General features: G+C 40.7%; 1 protein-coding gene across 1 annotated transcript in view; it reads left to right on the top strand.

The window, feature by feature from the left end:
• The window catches only part of plekhg3 (pleckstrin homology and RhoGEF domain containing G3), a 45646-nt gene that overhangs the window by 4148 nt on the left and 23320 nt on the right, over positions 1 to 18178 (top strand). Inside the window, exon 2 of the mRNA XM_067241883.1 lies at positions 4715 to 4782. Within this exon, the coding sequence (XP_067097984.1) occupies positions 4734 to 4782 (49 nt within the window). The 5' untranslated portion in view covers positions 4715 to 4733. The remainder of the gene's footprint in view (positions 1 to 4714; positions 4783 to 18178) is intronic.

Genomic DNA, 18178 nt, shown 5'->3' with positions numbered 1-18178 from the left:
CACACAATTAAAACCTGAGAATGAGTTCCACTTCAGGCCAAATATAGCCTGTCAAACGACCAGCCTCTGAGACCAATTCAGTGACCACTTATATCACCCTTGGAGACTACAGGTGCAGACACGGGCATGAGCATTTTCTCTGTTACAGGAAAACAAACTCATAGACTGAGGGGGCGGATTGAGTACTTGGACGTATTTATAGCATTCTCAAGACTTTGGGGGATCCCACTGTTCAGATAAGCTTTCTGTAATGCAATGTGATAAGATCACAGAGAGTGACGAGGAAGAAAAGTGCCCTTTTACTGGATCCTAGCTGAAAGGCATGACTGGAAGTCTCAATTACGCATAGTCACTTGGGAGTTACAAAAAATTGGCTAATTGGAGACCACCAGGATTGGGTGAATTACTTTCAATATGTCTTAGTCAGGTGGCTGAGCGGTTAGGGAAGCGGGCTAGTAATCAGAAGGTTGCCAGTTCGATTCCCGGCCGTTCCAGATGACGTTGTGTCCTTGGGCAAGGCACTTCACCCTACTTGCCTCAGGGAGAATGTCCCTGTACTTACTGTAAGTCGCTCTGGATAAGAGCGTCTGCTAAATGACTTAATGTCTTCCATCATGGATGATTTGTGACAGTTCCTTAGAACAATGGTAGTGTCCCTTATGCATTGAAAGTGTGATTTTTTTGTTGTTCATTTGGATCATTTTGCATTGCTCAAACCGTAGTGTTTACAGTACAAATTATCAAATTGACCAAAACTAAGCCAGACACTGCTCGTCTTTGTGTTTCTAAGTAGGGGGTTTCCAGTTACATCAGCCATCTAATGCTTGATATCCCAAGTCTGCATAAGTAGAGTCTTGAGGTCTCCTCTTCAGGTAAGCATGAACTCCGATGCTGATGTGCAGTACTGCACGGGTGAAGGGTTGTTGACATGAAACTCCTTCAGCCGTGGTCTTGGTCTAATGCCATTACTGCCTTCACTGACAACATGTATCCATTTAAAAGCCTTCGATTAAGGCTGAAGCCCGGCCCAGATACACAGGCCGGGCTTCAGGCCGGACACATTGAGCTCAGACGTCACTCCTTAATTTTTTTTTGACATCAAGTCTAGGCTAACAGGTGTCATTAAAACACAATCCAGTAATGTGTTACATGCCAGAAAAGGGATGACCACATGCAAACCATCTGTACTGTATGAGTTGTTACAAAAAAACAACATTTGCTTTACATTCAGGCTAGTTCTAATGCCACCCTGAAGCGCAAGCGTCGGGATTGACTACCACAGGCCTTTTGTCTGTCTTTGTTTATTGTGGGTGAATGTTTGTGAGGCACAGAAATCAATTAGCAAGCTGCACCGTGGACCTTCAGAATGGTTCCTCTTGTGTCTTTGCGCTCCCGTGTCATGTGACGCGAGACCGAGGCAGGGGGAGGGATTGTTTGTTTATTGTGGTTGTCCAGCTGTGTCAATTTGCCCTCACCTCCTGTCCCGCCTCCACCAAGAACAAGTTTGAAGGTCTGTAGAGCTCTGCTGTCACAGAATGGTTCTGGAGTTGCAGTATGTCATCCAGATTTTGCCTATCTGTAGTTGTTGCGGACGTCACGGTGGCATCAATATTCTGTATCAAATCAAGTTTGACTTGTCTACCTGTTTTTACAAGCAATGTCACTGACTGGTGATGCAGGAGGTGCAGACCTGGGCCTGCTGTCATCTTCCTGATTTTGGAAACCAAATATCCAGCGTTTTGAGATCAAGTTCCTATCGGGAGATGAGGTGTAAGACGATCTGAAAGAGAGGAAGCTAGTACACCGTGGAGTGATTTGTAAGTTCAAAGTAAGTCTTTGAAGAGAGAGGCGAGAATATGTGTAATGTACTGTATGTCATGACACATAGAAACCCATGCAAAAAAAACCTTCTCCCTCAGTGGGCACCCTATCTTATGAAACACATGTTGACCCTGGGGCAAGGAACATGAATACGCAATAGTCTTGATCCCCCAATCCTCCACCCCCAACACACACACACACAGTCCTGTGATCGCGCCAGACAAGAAGTGAGGGATTGTCAGCAAAAAAATTGTGATGGACCAGTGGGATTTGCTCCGCCTGTTGTTTGTGTTTGGGTGGATATCATATTTAACCATATGCCATCATGAATGCAATAGGAAATGCTATCTCAAAATCAATTTCGAACTTTGTACTGTTAACTTTCCGGAAAATCCCCTACCAGTGTTATGTTCACTTAAAATGAAATTGAAAGGGCATTGAGAGTAGTGGGAGTGTACGGACTGGATATGTTTCATAATGATGTTTGGTACTAACATTTTGGTGGCTTGAAATGTGATCCATCTAAGATAGTAATCATAGAAATGATGACAGCTTTAACAAGCAAAGCTCACCATTTTCAATATATCCCTGCAGAAAATGAACAGGTGGACATATCTTCTAATGTTGTAGTGCATGGTGGTTTGGGATTTTTGGTTTGATTTCGGGCACAAGATGTCTACCAATACCAGTCAACTTTTATGGCTGCCAGAACATATCTTTTGTATGACTTCTAAAACAATTTCATAATGTACGGTACTGTTCTGAAGATCTAAATTCACTGTAGATGACTGGTCGGCTTTGTCATTTCTGGATGCAGATCTTGCCACTTACTAATATTAGAACTAAGACAACATTTTATGGTACACAACCGTCATCATGTTCTGTCTGATGTCTATGCATGATACAATAAATACCAGATAACATTCCCTAAGACTTTCTGTCAAGCAACATTCCTTCTTTCATGTTTAGTACCAAGACTGCATATTCTGCTGTGATTCAGTTCATGTTCCTAAAGTCTGGCATAGATCTCAACTGAGAAATACTTCATACAATACTAGTATGTTCTTTTTATTTTTTTATCTTTTTTTATCTTTTGTTTTACAGCAGTCTACGAAGTCATCCTGATAATTAAACATGAAATATGAGGTAGTAGGACATCTGCTGGCTGAAGTCGCAATTACAGTTGTGTCCTCCCACAATAGTGGGAAAGTCAGTTAACATGTTTATCAGAGCTTTTAGAAAGACCGATGTCTTGTCCGTGTTGCGCTGTTTAACTTTGCCCTTGCAAGTATAAAGTTCTGCCGATGTAGTTTTACATGAAAGTAAACCTGCCTAGTACTCACTTCTATGAACTTGGCCAGCTTACAGGTTATTAGCCTGCAGATTGTAGACCTACCTCAGACCAGGGCAATTGTGCTCTGAGCTCATTGAGGCCTCGACTACGTCAATTTATTCTGCCCTTAACCTTCTAATGACTGGGAAGAGAGAAAAGGGAGTTGTCTGATGACATTGGGAAATAAAGCAGAGAGTGTCAGTGACCCAAATTCCTTCCTCTTCTACCCCTGTGGAAAATAAAGTTGAAGACTAACATAATAGTGGAGGCTGTTTGAGCGTGGAAAATCGTCCATATTTGCCAAGTGTTCTGCTTATGTGTGAGTGCAAACCTTGACTGGAGGCGCCATTTTCGACCAGCACTGGAAGGGCCATGGGCAATATCAAAGCAGAAAGTCCACAGTGGGCAGTCACACCAGAATAGGATGTGGGGGGAAATAACTTTATTTTAAGTTGGAAAGCATGTTTGTTGTAAGAAGCAACAGCTTAACAACTCTTGATGTGAGGTGGATTGGCTCTCCTACTACTTGCGCCTTTTTTGGGAATAGTTCAGTGGACATTCAGTCCAAATACATCGGAGAGACTGGTTTGAGACCAAACTGTTGTTATGAACTCAATGAGGGATGATGAAAGTCCTTTTATTATTGTACTTAAACCAATCTGGCAGCAGTCTTCATTCAATTTTATGGTTGGTCAATTATTTATTTGAGATAAATATTCGGCATTTTCATGCTTTTATTGGACAGTGAAAGTATCAGAGACAGGTGAGAGAGGGTAAGACATGCAGAGAAAGGCCTGGGCTGGTTTCAAACCCAGGTCACTACAATAAGGCCTCACCATGTGGTACTCCACTGAGGTGTCCCTGGTTGATCGATTCTGAACTGAATACCTGTCTAAATTACCATGAACATTTCTTCGACTATTTTAATGTTTACTTTATAAATTACGAGTGTGGTTGTTTGCAGTAGTCTATAAGAAAAACAAAAAGGACAACACTTTTTGGAAAAGCCTTTAAGTGGTTGTAGGCTTGTCAGCATTTTCGTCTGTGAAGTTGGTTTGCCTAAAGCACCTGCATGCTTTATAATCATGACTGAGAAATATTTCTAAGCTCTGTTCATACAAATTAAATATTATACTCAATAAATCAGTCTAGATACACCTTGTTTTATGTGGGGGGAAAAATGACCAGCTGCACAAACATGATGTTACCTCAGACAAATGTTCTCCATGCATGTTCCCAGGCTTAAGGCAGCTATGATAACACCAAGGCCTGTAAAAATGCTTAAGTTTTATTTCAAATTACAAGGTTATGTTGACTGCAGACTTTCCCACACTTAATGACCCCAGTAAGCCGTTCTAGACTTCCTCTTTTAGGGCAAATGGCGTATTACACGGTACTGTACTTCCTGGAGTGGTGCAGTGATGAATTAATGGGATGTCAAGAGTCCAGTCAGCAGTTAAACTCAGCAGTGCACCGTAGGAAAATGATGGTCAACTACTTGATGACTCATGACAGTTGGTGAGATGAGTCTGTCCTCATGTTGCCACTTTGTGTTTGCAGTTCCTGAGGCCCCAGTGCCATGCCCGAGGGATCTCACAACACGTCTTATGAAGTCCCAATGGGTGAAGGTAAGACAGATAACATATTACCCATACAAAGTCTATAGCAAGCTAACCCGGCTTGAAGTTCACTGTATTTCACTGCGTGAAAAGACTATCCAACAGATCTCTTTTAAACTGGATCAGAACAAACGTGCTTGTCAAGCTTTTTAATACCCAGCTATAAACAGACCAAGTTACACATTAGAAATTCAGTCTGACTTTACTTGATCCATTCAGAAACCATACAAGGTTGCTTTTCAATGATATTCACATGGCACGTGTACTGGCAGCAAGTGTTCTGTTTGGTTTACAGAAAGCCATTGTGGAATATCAAAGAGCACAGAATCTTCATTTAAACTCGACATTTGTCCATTAACATCTGTCTGAGTGAGGCTTTGTCTATGTCTTCTGCTGTGTTCGACTCCTGTGCTTGACTGGATGAAACATTCAGTTCTGAAGAAACCAGTGAGTTCCGGGAATGACCATTGTAGCATATAACTGTAGTGTGAAATTTAATTGTGGAAGACTGGCTTCTCATTTATTTTCTCACCATGTTGGTTGTAATCTTTTTCATCTCTCTCTGAGAGGCAGAAACACTCCAGGATTTCAAACCTGGCAGCACCTTCCACACAGACTAATGGTGAAGTTAATAGGACTGTAGCTAGTCTGCTAAATGTATCCTCTTCATTTTTGTTCTCCTAAAAGAAAAGTGTTGAACCAGAGTAAATACCTACTGTCAAAACTTGACCTTCAGTAGGAGAGGGAGATGCCATCTGCCTGAATCAAATCAAATCAAATTTATTTGTATAGCCCTTTTTACACGCAAGCATGTCACAGAGGGCTTCACATACGCCCATAGAACTGCCCCTCAACCAACCTAAACCCTCAAGGAAGACAAGGAAAAACTCCCAGAAAGGTTGTTAGTCTGGCTGCGGAGGGGTCATAGAGAAACAATGATTGCCGAAAGTGCTGGATCTCATATTTTCCTGTCCACATGAGAAGGAATGACTACAATGCATGCTTGTCCACAGAAATAATTATTCTCCATAACCTTTGAAGAATAACACTTCAAAAATGTGGCTGCTATAGCAGAGGTGTAGTTCTCCTTGTGGCAACATCATGGAATTTGATGACCTCACTAAATGTCTGTCGAGACACCTGAGTCTGAAGAGATTTCTGGGTAATGTCTACCTTGGCAGACATTGCCGCTCACAAGCCCATAATGGTCATATGGTACATGCCTGCATGAATTTGGCAAGCATCCTTAGGACGGGTTGGGTATAACAGTGCCTCGATTGTTGTAGATTGTGTGGTGTCTGTGCACTGTGTAGCTCTATTCTTCTCTCTTGCTGGTGCTGTGTGGTAGTGTAGGGAACCAGCTCAATCATTAGTCACATAAATCCTTTTCCAGAGTCTGATTCACGTACAATGGTGCCCTTTCTTGCTTCGAACCCTGTTCTATAAAAACTTGGTTAGATTTAAACATTGTAATGGCATAGAGATTTTTGCCTCACAAGGATTGAATGTACTTTATTGTAACAGTTGTTACCTCATTGGCTTAAAGTTTGAGACATGATTTTGTGTTTCCTGGGTAGAGACAGGCCATTAGCTGCTGAATGGTAATCCTGTGTGGCAGCCAATCCCATGTTTTAAAAGTTTGGTGAAAAATGTTTTAACAGATGTGGCAAATGTTTTACCTGGTTCTCATGTTTTATCACCTGACCTCATTATGCCTTTCCTCCTGGCTGTCAGTTTCTTTAGTGTGTCTGAACATAGTGAAGGTGCACTGTTTCGTTCCTCTCCAGATTTGCCTCTTTCAAAGCAGGTTGGTTCAGGTTGTCCAAACACTGCGTTCACAATCGTCACCCCAATTCTGAGTTTAGTAATGGTGGAAATGTCTATCATGTTTAAACAGCAGTGTTTCCCCTACCATTATATTAGGGGGGCTCCCCCCCACCCCCCCTGGAAGGTCAAGTTAATTTTGTAATAAAAAAAAAATAATATATATATATATCACGCCAGATCACAAAATAAGTAATTTTAAGGTTACCTTTCCTATAAAACAGGTCTATAGCTTGCTCTTTTATTAAACAAACTAAATGCCCTTATGTTATTTATATTATTTACACGACGGGATGTAATTTCTGTCTCTACATGGTCGCCCCGCTGCCCCCCCCCAAAGCTGTAAACCTAGGGGAAACTCATACATTTCATGTATGGCTGAGTGTTTCTTTGCTATATCTTTTAAAATCAATTCATTTCATTATTTAATAATGCAATTATTCCTTTATCTTGTTTTTGAGTACCACAAATTTTATAGACATGGGTCTAAAATGACCCATATGGATTCACTATGGAATTTGATAGAAACTTTGGATATTTGCAATTTGGAACATATTTACTGTGAATAACTATTCACCTGCCACACATTTCACAGCTCAACCCTGCTGCTTTTAGGTTGGGAGATGTTCATCAGTGACAGCATCATTGAGGAGGTTCTGAAATGCAACAACTTAGAGATGAAGAGCTGCAGCAACAAAAGGGAAAGAGTGTAGAAGCATCAAACAGGAATTCATGGCCTCTATCAGTTTGACCCTCCTTGCAGGGGAGGACAAGAGCCTAGATGTGGCTTTGCGAGAGAGTTTTTGGATCCAATTGCAAAATCCAATGTATAAAGCCACATGGGGCTAAATATATTTGAGGATATCCTCAGCTTCATAACGTTTGATGATAAGAGCTCTTTTTGTGGCTGGGTGGTAGTTGCATTTAGTTTTTACTCCACATCTTTCCATCACCTCTTTAATATACTTTTGGAGCTGTGACTTGGCCTTCATGCGCCTGACAAGGTCCTTGTCTAGCTCCTTGATGAACTTCTGCTTGGTCACACCACCCATGATCATGGTGTTGTTGTAGAAGTTAGTGTAGGCATTGAGGGTGGCAACATCCAGCACATTGTGCCAGACAACTCTGTGTTCTCCACTTACAAGAGTAAGTGCAAACTATCTGATCCATTGTGTCCACTCCTGCTTTTATTTTGTTACAGTACTGGATCACAACATGGTTGTCATCCACTGCTTTGCCATCATGCATGGTGCTCAGAAGGACAACAGCCTTTCCCTTCTTCAGCACATAGCTCACCATAGTCATGTTGCCATTGAATCCAAATTAACCCTTGTGCTGCCTTCGGGTCACATGACCCAAAGGTTAATCACCTGTCAGCACCTGCCTGGTCGTCGGTTGGCCAACGCTGGACCTGGTCACGAGTCTCCCGGTCCTGTCCTACATCTATAAAGTTGAACAATGGATTTTGGTGTTTCAAAACCCATTGACACTGTATGACTATGTTTAGCCTGTGTTCTGCTCCTCTCTCTCACCAACTTTCTCTGGAGGAGGGGATCCCTCTCTGAATTGCTCCTCCCAAGGTTTCTTCAATTTTTTCTCCTGTTGGGAGTTTTTCTGGGAGTTTTTCCTTGTCTTCCTTGAGGGTTTAGGTTGGTTGAGGGGCAGTTCTATGGGCGTATTTGAAGCCCTCTGTGACATGCTTGCGTGTAAAAAGGGCTATACAAATACATTTGATTTGATTCATAACAAACCATCGTTGTGTTTACCCAATTTTACCCAATACAAAATCAAATAAAAATAATTTTCTTTTAACCTTTGCATTGTGGGGGGTCTGAGACAGCCCAACGGTTAAAAGAAAATGCTTCACTTTGTTTTTGTATGCGGTAAAGTTGTCGCAATACAACGGTGGGTCACAATGACTGATGGGTCAGAATGACCCGAAGATAACACAAGGGTTAAATGAGATTAATAAGAAAATATTTTTCCCTGTTGATTTGGCGTACAAACACAGGCATCCAAAGTCCAAATGTGTTATAGGTGTACAGATGCAAAGCTTCTCCTTTAAACACTAAGTGTTTCATAAACGTCAAGAGCTTAGGATCGAAATTGTCTACAGGTTTAAAATGTCTACTGCATAATGTTTTCTCAGCAGATTTGGAAAGAGATTAAAAGATCAGCACCTTTTTCCTAGAGTGTTTTGGTGACATTCTGCCAGACGTGCAATTTCCACTGAAATTGAGCTAATGAGATACTGCTCCGATGCAATGGAAAGTACTGAGAGATTCATAGAATGATGTAGTGCAAGTGCTGAAGTCAAAAATGGGAAAACGCCTCAGGAGGGGCAAAAGTAAGTTCCATATTCTGTTCTTAAAATGCAGTTTGGCTTAGAATGGTTGTAGTTAGACTCACAATTAATCAAAACGTATTTTTTTCCTTTTTTTTTTTATTGTTTAATCAGTCAGATTAATCTTTTTTTTTTTTTTTATGTACACGGTTGAGAATTCTCAAACAAGAAGGCTATGTACACGGTTGAGAATTCTCAAACAAGAAGTCTAGGCCATTTATTGTTACTGTTCTGGTTGCCTGTATACAGTTCATATTGCTCCCAGTGTGTTGTCTGTGATAGCACAGGATGAGGGCTGGATGCTTTTATCTCGTCACGTCACCTGGTTGCTTAGATACTGGGACCCCATTCTGCAGAGGCTTTCTTGGGTAGTGATGGCTATCATGGCAGTAGCCAAGCTACATTCGATTAAACAACCAGCAGGCATTTTATAAACCTATATTTACCTACAAATGTTTTCAATGGGTTGATGCGCTGTATAGTGTTCTGGAACATTCTTTCAGATGATGGTAAAAACTGTTAAGTACAAGAGAAAGTTTACACTACACAGTGGCAGAAGAAATTGAGGTAGAAATTAAACTGCAAGGACACATGAAATTCAATATGCATCAATCCTCTGTATTGTACAGGTTTGGCATATTTTAACAATGGAAGTTTCTTTGTAGTCCAAGTCCTATGCAATATTTCGGTTTGGCTGCATATTTTTTCGGAGACCCAACTCAAATTACAGGTATTAGGTACATTGTAAATATTTGACTCTCGACTGCTGTGGAACATGTGCTTTCAGAAAGGATTACAATCAATATAATTTTAAATAAATCAACCGCAAACTGTAAATGGAACCAGCTTTTTGTCCAAACAGACCTTCTAGCTCTTTGATTTCAGAGTTCAGGTACCCCAAAAGTGTACGCTTTTGCCAAGATCGTTGTGATTCAGACACAACTAAGACATTGTACTGAGTTCATGACTTGACCAGTTTCATGCTACATATCACTCAGAAACCAGTTTGTACACTACTGTTCATTATTGTCAAAGCAGCATTCAGTCTGTTTATACTGCAGATACTTATGACGTTATCTTTGGTGTTTGTGAAATGATACAAGGACAAACAAAGGTAAAAACCACTCAAATTTATATTTGTGTATTTGGGCCACAACAATTGTGTAGGTGTAAAGGCATTACTGTATGTAAGCTTAAATGAATACTGTCTTAGTTCAGTACAAATGATGGAAGGAATAAAATTCCTCTTTTGCTTTATTATGTTAAGGAGAGCTTTTAATAGACTATGGGGGAAGTCCCACTAATTAAGTGTGCTTTTATTCTTATTTAGCTTTTGGCAATATGGTGTATTCTTCAGCTATAACTGCTTTTTAATGGTACCCTTGTGACACATTTTGAGACAGTTGCAGGATTCTCTAAAATATCCACTAAATTCTTGGGAAATTGTATGTGTGTTCTAAATCGGTGAGATGAATGTCTTGAACACATAAAAGGCTAGTTTCCATAGACTCACTCGTGATGCTATGCATGGGTGCCTCACAGGTTCAATGTGTCACATTGTGTATGGTGTGTTATGTGGACCCAGAAGTTACTCAGAAGTGTCACTGTACTTTCAGAAGAAGGCTCCAGGGGGAGTTTGCTTATTGGTGCTTGCTTGCTTCTTATCCTATTACTGTGGGCTGAACTGTACTGTAAGTTACCCTGTCAATCAAGGGTCTCTCAACATTAGTTCCCAGGTGATATAATGACCTGGAACAAATCAAGGGCAAAATAATGCTTCACACATTGGTAGGGAAGAATTTTACGGAACAATTCTATATAAAAAGACTAAGTTAAATTAAAATACATCTAATAAGGCTACTGAGTCACATGTACCTAAAATTATGTACTTGACATTTACCTCAAACCCCCAAAGTCTGACCGTGGGAGCAAGGATTATGAGTATGACATAGATTCTAAGAGATTACTTATTTTTATGAACAACAAGTATAATGGATTTTGGAATGGATTTTGTCATCAATCCCATTTGATATTAAATTGTCAACCTAACAACGTAAATATACCAATTATGTTGGGGGGAGGGACCAGTTATATCTCCTGTTTTTAATTTGTAACCTTCACAGGGAAGGCACAGAAGGATTGCAGTAAAAAAATAAAAAAAAATAAACAAACATATTTATTAAAAAGCTGAGTTTTTTTTATGTTACATCACAAATCCAAGCTCATGTGCAAATTGTAGCATGATGTAGAAGTATCCTGCAAGTATTGAGCTGTTAGCTGCTGCGGCTCTGTGGGGAGGGTCGGTCTCGTGTTGCGGACAGGCGGGGCCAGTCTTCTATCCAACACTAATTGGATAAAAAGTTTTTTTCTCCGCCTCCTGTCGGAGCAGCCAGAGTGGTCAGGCAGCGAAGGGAGGCAGGTGTGCTGGTGTGGCTTCACATACAGGAGACTGTCTGGAACAACAAAGGAATTGCTGTGATGGTGGACAATTTCTCTTGAGAAGAGGGGTGGGATTGTGTTGAGGGACATCAATCAAGATTTCTGAGAGAGCTCTCGGGGTTTCCTTGGACTGTTAAGGTGTTTGTTTCGGGATGAAACAAATCAATTAAGGTACGTTTTGACAATGTCCTAATGTCGAAAAACTAAATGGTTTTGGCTAACTTGGTCAACAATCTGGTACCAAGATTTATTCCCTTAAAATCATAACCTTTTTCAGATGGATGGCATCCCCTTTTACATTTACAAAAATCACTGCAGATTTCAATACTGAGATCTGATCATTCACAATGAAGCAAGTGGAAGTTGTTTACCATACAGTACCCGTCGAGATGAATCCTGTCTCATCCTAACAGCCCTTATCCTATGGACCTTTCCTTTTTTACTTGTTCTTGAGCCTAAGACTAATATTGGGTTGCATACAGTAATCAGGTTCTGAGACTTTTAGAATGTCAGATTCCCAGAACATTATGTAATGTCTGAGACAACACATCATAGGATAAGTCCTTGGTATATAGATCAAGGTGAGCACATAAATGGAATCAATACTCCTCTGTCCATTTGTTTACAGTAATGCAGTTCGCAATGCAGCTATTAAGTATCGAATCAGAATGGAAAAAATGGTTATACAGTACACATGAAGTCAAATACTGCTTTAAGAAAGAATACCACAGTGCTTACAGTAAAGTACAGTAAAGTAGTCTTAACTGATTTATAATTCTTTAAGCTTTGGCCCTGGCACTGTATACTGAAGCATTGTAAGGCTGAAATATAATCAGGTTTACTCTTGGAGTTACCCAAGTGTGGCTTTATAAGCATGTATTGATCAGATCAATGTAATCTGTAGCAGATATTCACTACTGTATAATTGTTTCAGAGCCAAGCCCATGTACTTTCCGATGGAATCTTTTTATAGTGAAGCCAAACATCCATTGTAGCAAAGGACCTTTGGTTGAACCAAGAACAAGTTTCACCCTCCATTAGATTGTTGTGAGTGAAATCGGATCTACTGGTAATCTATTTTAGTTTTGTCCTCAGGTGTGTGCAGTTACAGGACAAACGGTTCAGGGCACAAAACATCCAATAACAAATTACTTACTTAGCTGTTCCCTTTTGTGCGTTAGCAACAGAACTCGTCGGTTTACCTTCTGAATTCAGAGTCACAGTATGTGTTTTAAAAACAACTTGGATAGAATGGGGGTTATAACTTCTTAGTTTTTCTTTGCCGACAGTTGCTTTAACATGTGTCATCTCCACTGGTCTGGTTTGTTGGGGGACAGGAAAGATTTAGCACTGACACTTTCCTTACCCCTTTGAAATGTCATGTGTTTGGCTTTGATGTAGGCTTTCACTGTCCTTTTATAGTTCTCTCTGTCCCTGCCTTCCTGTATACTATATGTAACTCATATGCTACCACTCAGATTGAAGTGAACCAGGAATACTGGAATGGAGTGTACCCAAGTCAGGAGGCCTTTCTCTGAAAGGTAGCAGCACTCAGAAGGCCCTTGAGTCCATTAGGCGCCAGGCAGGCATCAAGGGTGTGTCTTTTGACTTCACAGACCAGCATGGATTACACTAATCTGGCACCCCGGGTCGAATGGAGAATATGTTTGACGGGCTGGGAAGAAGTCCAAGATGTAAGGATGTCCAAGTCCTCCTTAACTGATCTGTTACTTCTCCACAAGGTGTTCTGCCAGCACCCTAAACTATTTTGTCGTGTCTCCTTAAATTAATCTGGGCATCTTCTAAATGTATTGACACGGTTCATGGCGGTGTTGTTGACACCGATTCTGTGGTGTGCTTAAGTCTCAGTGGGATACGATTTGGAAGCCCTTGTCACATTCTATCAATGGTAAGACTCGTGATAGGATCTGTGTCTTTTCAGTTTTGCAACGTTTGTTTACATTTATTACTGTGGTGGTTGTTGTTGTTTTGGGTCAAAATGCTGGTGCACAAAAGAGCTACTTGTGGTGGCTGTTAACATTTTCATCCTAAAATCCATCATCCGAACCATTTTGTTCATAGTGACATAGTCTACTTAACCATGTTCTAGCTCACATTTTACATAACATCTCCATCATCCTCTGTCTTTATTGTTTTGACTGGGGTCTCACACAAAAAGATTTCCCCAACAATGAAAGGCCACTCGAGCAGTATTTTATCTGGTAGAGCTGTAGAGGGGCAGGGGTGGTGGTTAAGATAGAGATGAGTATGATTATCAGTCATAATCCCGGAGTTATCAGTGAGTCAGAACGCAAATTACCCAGCTGCCCCAGTGCATGTGGATTACAACAAATCCACGTCATGGTCATAATTACTGGTCTAGAGGTGGAGATTATGCCCTTTTACACGGACAACCGAGCCCACACACAATGCAGGCAGTCGGCCATCAGCTGTACCACTATGCAGAAAAGCCTTTTTTCTGGCTTTGAATGTCTCAATAATTTTAGTGGCTCTTGGGGGTTTAGCTGTCTGGTTTGAAAGCCTTGTTGTGTAATTCCTTGAGATGTGAATTTGAGTTCCCTTGTTCAGCACTCCTAATTCCCCATGGTGATCTATATTATGGGCAATTTAAACTCCATGTTTGGTTTCCACAAAATGAGTAATAAAGAGGACCCTAAACTACTATAAATGATATACTATACAATATAATATAACTGTTATTTCTAAAAACTACTTATTTGGGGAAAAAAAGCTAATGATCGAAAGACAGCATGAGCTTTGACAAGCATTGAGTAGCTTATTCAGTTCAAAGATTCATTGAAAAGAATCAGTCTTTTTGAAATTATTCACATCACTCAGAAAACCCAGTGTAATAAATCAATCCAAAATACTTTTCAGGAAACATGTAATATAACACTCTCTAGTAAAGCACATTCTTTGTCAGCTCAAGCCCCCTAAGGACTTTAGGTAAAGCTTGGCCCTGTTGTGGGAGGTGTTACCTCCCAAGCTAGGACATGCTTCCTGTAGGCTGTCGCTGTAGGCTGTTTGAAAAAGAGCTCATGGCAGACACTCACTTTACTAAAAACCCCTAAGACACTGACCAGGAATGTGTGGAATTACAATAAGGAGTCAGGAATGAATCTCAACTGGAATTTCAATTATTCTGCCAGATCCGAGGCCCCATAGATTAATCACATATTTAGAAAGCTCCCTGGACATGAGTAATCAATTAATCAGTCATTAATTCCCCCCCCCCCCCCCTTACCCTCTGACCCCATAACAAGCATTGGGGGAATACAACGATTAAACATTATGTCTTAACATGTGTTTGTCTTTGCGGAATACTTTTTCTCAGTTGAACTGTAGGGGAGTGGTGAAACTTAAGACTGTGGGTTTTACATGGGAGTCTTAACTCGCTGACCCAAATTGATAAATGATCATTTCATCAGCTTCATATTATTCTCAGAGGTGAGTCACATATTGCACATGGATGCGGAGAACAAATGCATAAATCACTCAATTTGAACCAGAACAGTAAATTTCCCAGTTTACTCAGTACCGGCAAGTACATGCCTAAATGTTTCAATAAAGACGCATCCAGTTTGCTCCCATTGAGACTATTACTTGAACACTTGAATCATAGTTAAAGACATGAGCCAATTTTATGAGTATTGGGTGACATTGATGATTTATTAACCATAAGGCATTGCAAGTGATGCCTCACCTTGAGGCCTCTGGTTGTCAATAAACGTTGATCCATTTGATATTGCTTGTCATCAATTGGATTAGAGAAGCCAGTCCGCTGAATTCAACAAATGTCATATCTAGACATATTTATTGTGAATGTTTTGCATTAGAACACACTCATTTAGTCCACAGTTTAGCAATGGTGATAATTGTGTTCTTGGTGTTTTGTTAGTCAACACCCTCCAGAGAACCCTTGTGTTTCCCCAAACAGACTGTCATGATACTGCTGCCCAAGAGTGTCAGGGAAAAACAAGTGGCCTCAAAAGATGGCACAGCTTATTCTTTAGCTAGTTGCTGGTTTATACACTCAGTTGTCAATATCTTGATTTCTGGATAACCCATACTTTTGACTGTTTGGAACGGCTGTTGTACTGTACAGTATGTTCCTTCATGGAGTGCTTTTTCATACCTGCAAGTGTTGACTGGAAATACACGGCACTGACAAGCAGATTCTTAATTAAAATACCGTAGCAAATTCCATCCTGTCACTGTGATCAATTGCTTAAGTCTTTTTTTTACACAAGTAAAGATGGTGTAATTAATAAGTAGACCTCCCCTCAGCATACTGTGTAGGTGTTTACAGGATAGACACTGCAATACAAGTGTCTTGTGAGTTACAGGATGTTTTGGTTGTTTGTTCAGGTCGGGTTCACTCTGTCTACCCATCCATCTTTCTGTCAACTTCAACTGTAATCTGTATAATATTAACCTTGCATGTGACAGGTAAGGGTTTCTTTAGGGTCACCAATGCGGTTTTGAGTCAGTTTTGTGTGCCCATTTTGGATTTGTTTTGTGACGTAATGGCATTGACGTACTGTAAACTCCCTCACAAATGTCATCTAAGGATAATCCTCAGTGCCTTTGCTGGTAAGAGACTGGAATAGCGAGGATTTGGCACAAAAAGCTAAATGCTACAATACTTTAAGGATATGGATAACGCAAACCAAATGACGATGAATATGGCTTCATGAACATATTTTTTATTTGCATCAGCAAATAGGACTGGATAGCGGATAGGGTTAGGGCATACGTTCACAGCAGGTTCTAGACTGGAATGCCTGTTGAATTAAGGGATGGTTTGTCAACAAGATAAAATCTTTCAGAACAAAAAAGTATTGTATGTCTTTTCCAAGATCTTTAATGTATTATTATTATCATTGGTTTATTGAATTATTATCCTTGTGATAACGACTGTGTGTGAAGTGTCTTGTATTTTTAGATGAAACAGCCACACAGCATGCTGACTGTGACCTTCAGGATCCCGCCAGCCAGCCTTGGCCAGGATCATTTTGTACTCGTGGGCTGCTAGCAACTTCAAAGACACTCACAGGTCATTTAAAAGCGTCGGACATCAAACCATAAGGCTCTGCAGGAAACGAGCAAAGTTCACTCTATCTGGTTATCAAACCCCACTCACAGGAAAGGGCATGAACTCTTAAAGTCTATGACAATAAATTCGGGGGGAGGAAATTGATGGCCAATACCACTAAAATGTGGTAATGGATATCATTGCCATATATGATTATATTGGTGTCCTTTTAATGAATCACTGCACACAGTGGGTCTTGTTCCATGTGCTTGTCAAACAATAATTTTTATGATGTACATTAGAATGTTTGGCATTGAGTGTTTCCTTGACCATACTGTAACATGACACGTGACCTAATGGCTATCTACCCAGGTCATTTATGTCTTCCTCATTCCTCAAGACATTGCTCTGTGTGTGTGCCCCGACATTCCGCAGACACTAGCTGCCATTGTTCTAAAGTAGAGGCACACACTGCCTTCTCTAGGCAACCACTCCTCCCCTCTTTTTCCCGTGGAGAGGGGGAACGAGGGAGGGAATAAGGGAGCAACCCTGGTGGAAGCCAGCACTGGGAGGATAGATAACGTTTCACGCTGTGCATTCCTGTAATCACTCAAGTACTCTAGACCCCCACCCCCCACACGCACGCACACACACACACACCTCCTTTACTTCTCTTTCTCTCTTTTATATTGTGGTTGACACCTTAACTCCTCCCTAGTTCAGCTGGGCGGGCCCGTGTGTGTGTGTGTGGTGGAAGTAGAAAACCCAGGTGGCTCATTTGCGTTCCACCTACGGAACTGCCGAGGAGTTTTCCAGGTTTTCAGGAATATGTTGGACTTGACTGGTTTAGAGCAACCGTAGACTACAACCTGCTTTTATGGCTCTTTGAGGAGTTTGTGATACTAATGTTCCGTCAATACAGTGGCCCATGAACTTGGCTGGCTCGTACGGTATGCTTAGTCTGTGGTATGCTAGACCGCTATGAGCACCGTTGGTCGGACCAAAGACCGATCCTGGGGTATCCACCTTCGAGCGGGCATGGATGTAGCCACCCTCAGGAGCGTATGGGCAGAGAAGACCCTCCAAAACAGATTAAATCGCAGGTTAACTCAGTGGTTTGGTGAGTCGCCTCTGGGAAGTTTGTCCGAGAAACCAGAAATATTACTGTTCTTATCTGCAATTTGTGTGATTACCTTTTTTTGATTAATTACGGTTCTTGGTAGGGTAAAGGTTTTGATTCTTGAATATTATTTTGTTAGAGTACAACTAACGTTCTTAAAATGTTCTTCAATACTTGAGTGCCAAAATCACTGAATACATAAAACCTTCAGGTGTCATCCTTATCTCATTTTAGCTTTTCGACTGATAACTTTAGCATACATGCTGAAACATTTAGAAAAACTTGTCTTTCTTAATGGATCAGATCAATTGAATTTGCTTATGTAGAGTTGTGCTTATTTAAATACAGTGAGCTGTGCATATGAATATTTCTGTTGTCAGCATGGGGACTTTTGTGGAGACCTAAACCATCCATGGTATCTACAGCATCTAGTCCAGTGGTTTTAGTTTTCCTGTAAAGATTTCTTGGGTTTGCGTCTGTTTCTTTGTGTATTGTAGGAATGTGTGGCATTACCTTGACCAGATGTGGTCCCCTTATGTTATTAAAGCACTTCAACTGTGTAGCAGGATAGGGTCAATGATTTATTTGTATCATAATAATGTTTTATGGTTGTATTTAGATT

This window comes from Osmerus mordax, chromosome 8, assembly GCF_038355195.1.
Source record: "Osmerus mordax isolate fOsmMor3 chromosome 8, fOsmMor3.pri, whole genome shotgun sequence".
Lineage (NCBI taxonomy): Eukaryota > Metazoa > Chordata > Actinopteri > Osmeriformes > Osmeridae > Osmerus > Osmerus mordax.
Note: the sequence above shows the minus strand (reverse complement) of the source record. Positions and strands in the feature narration are given on the sequence as shown.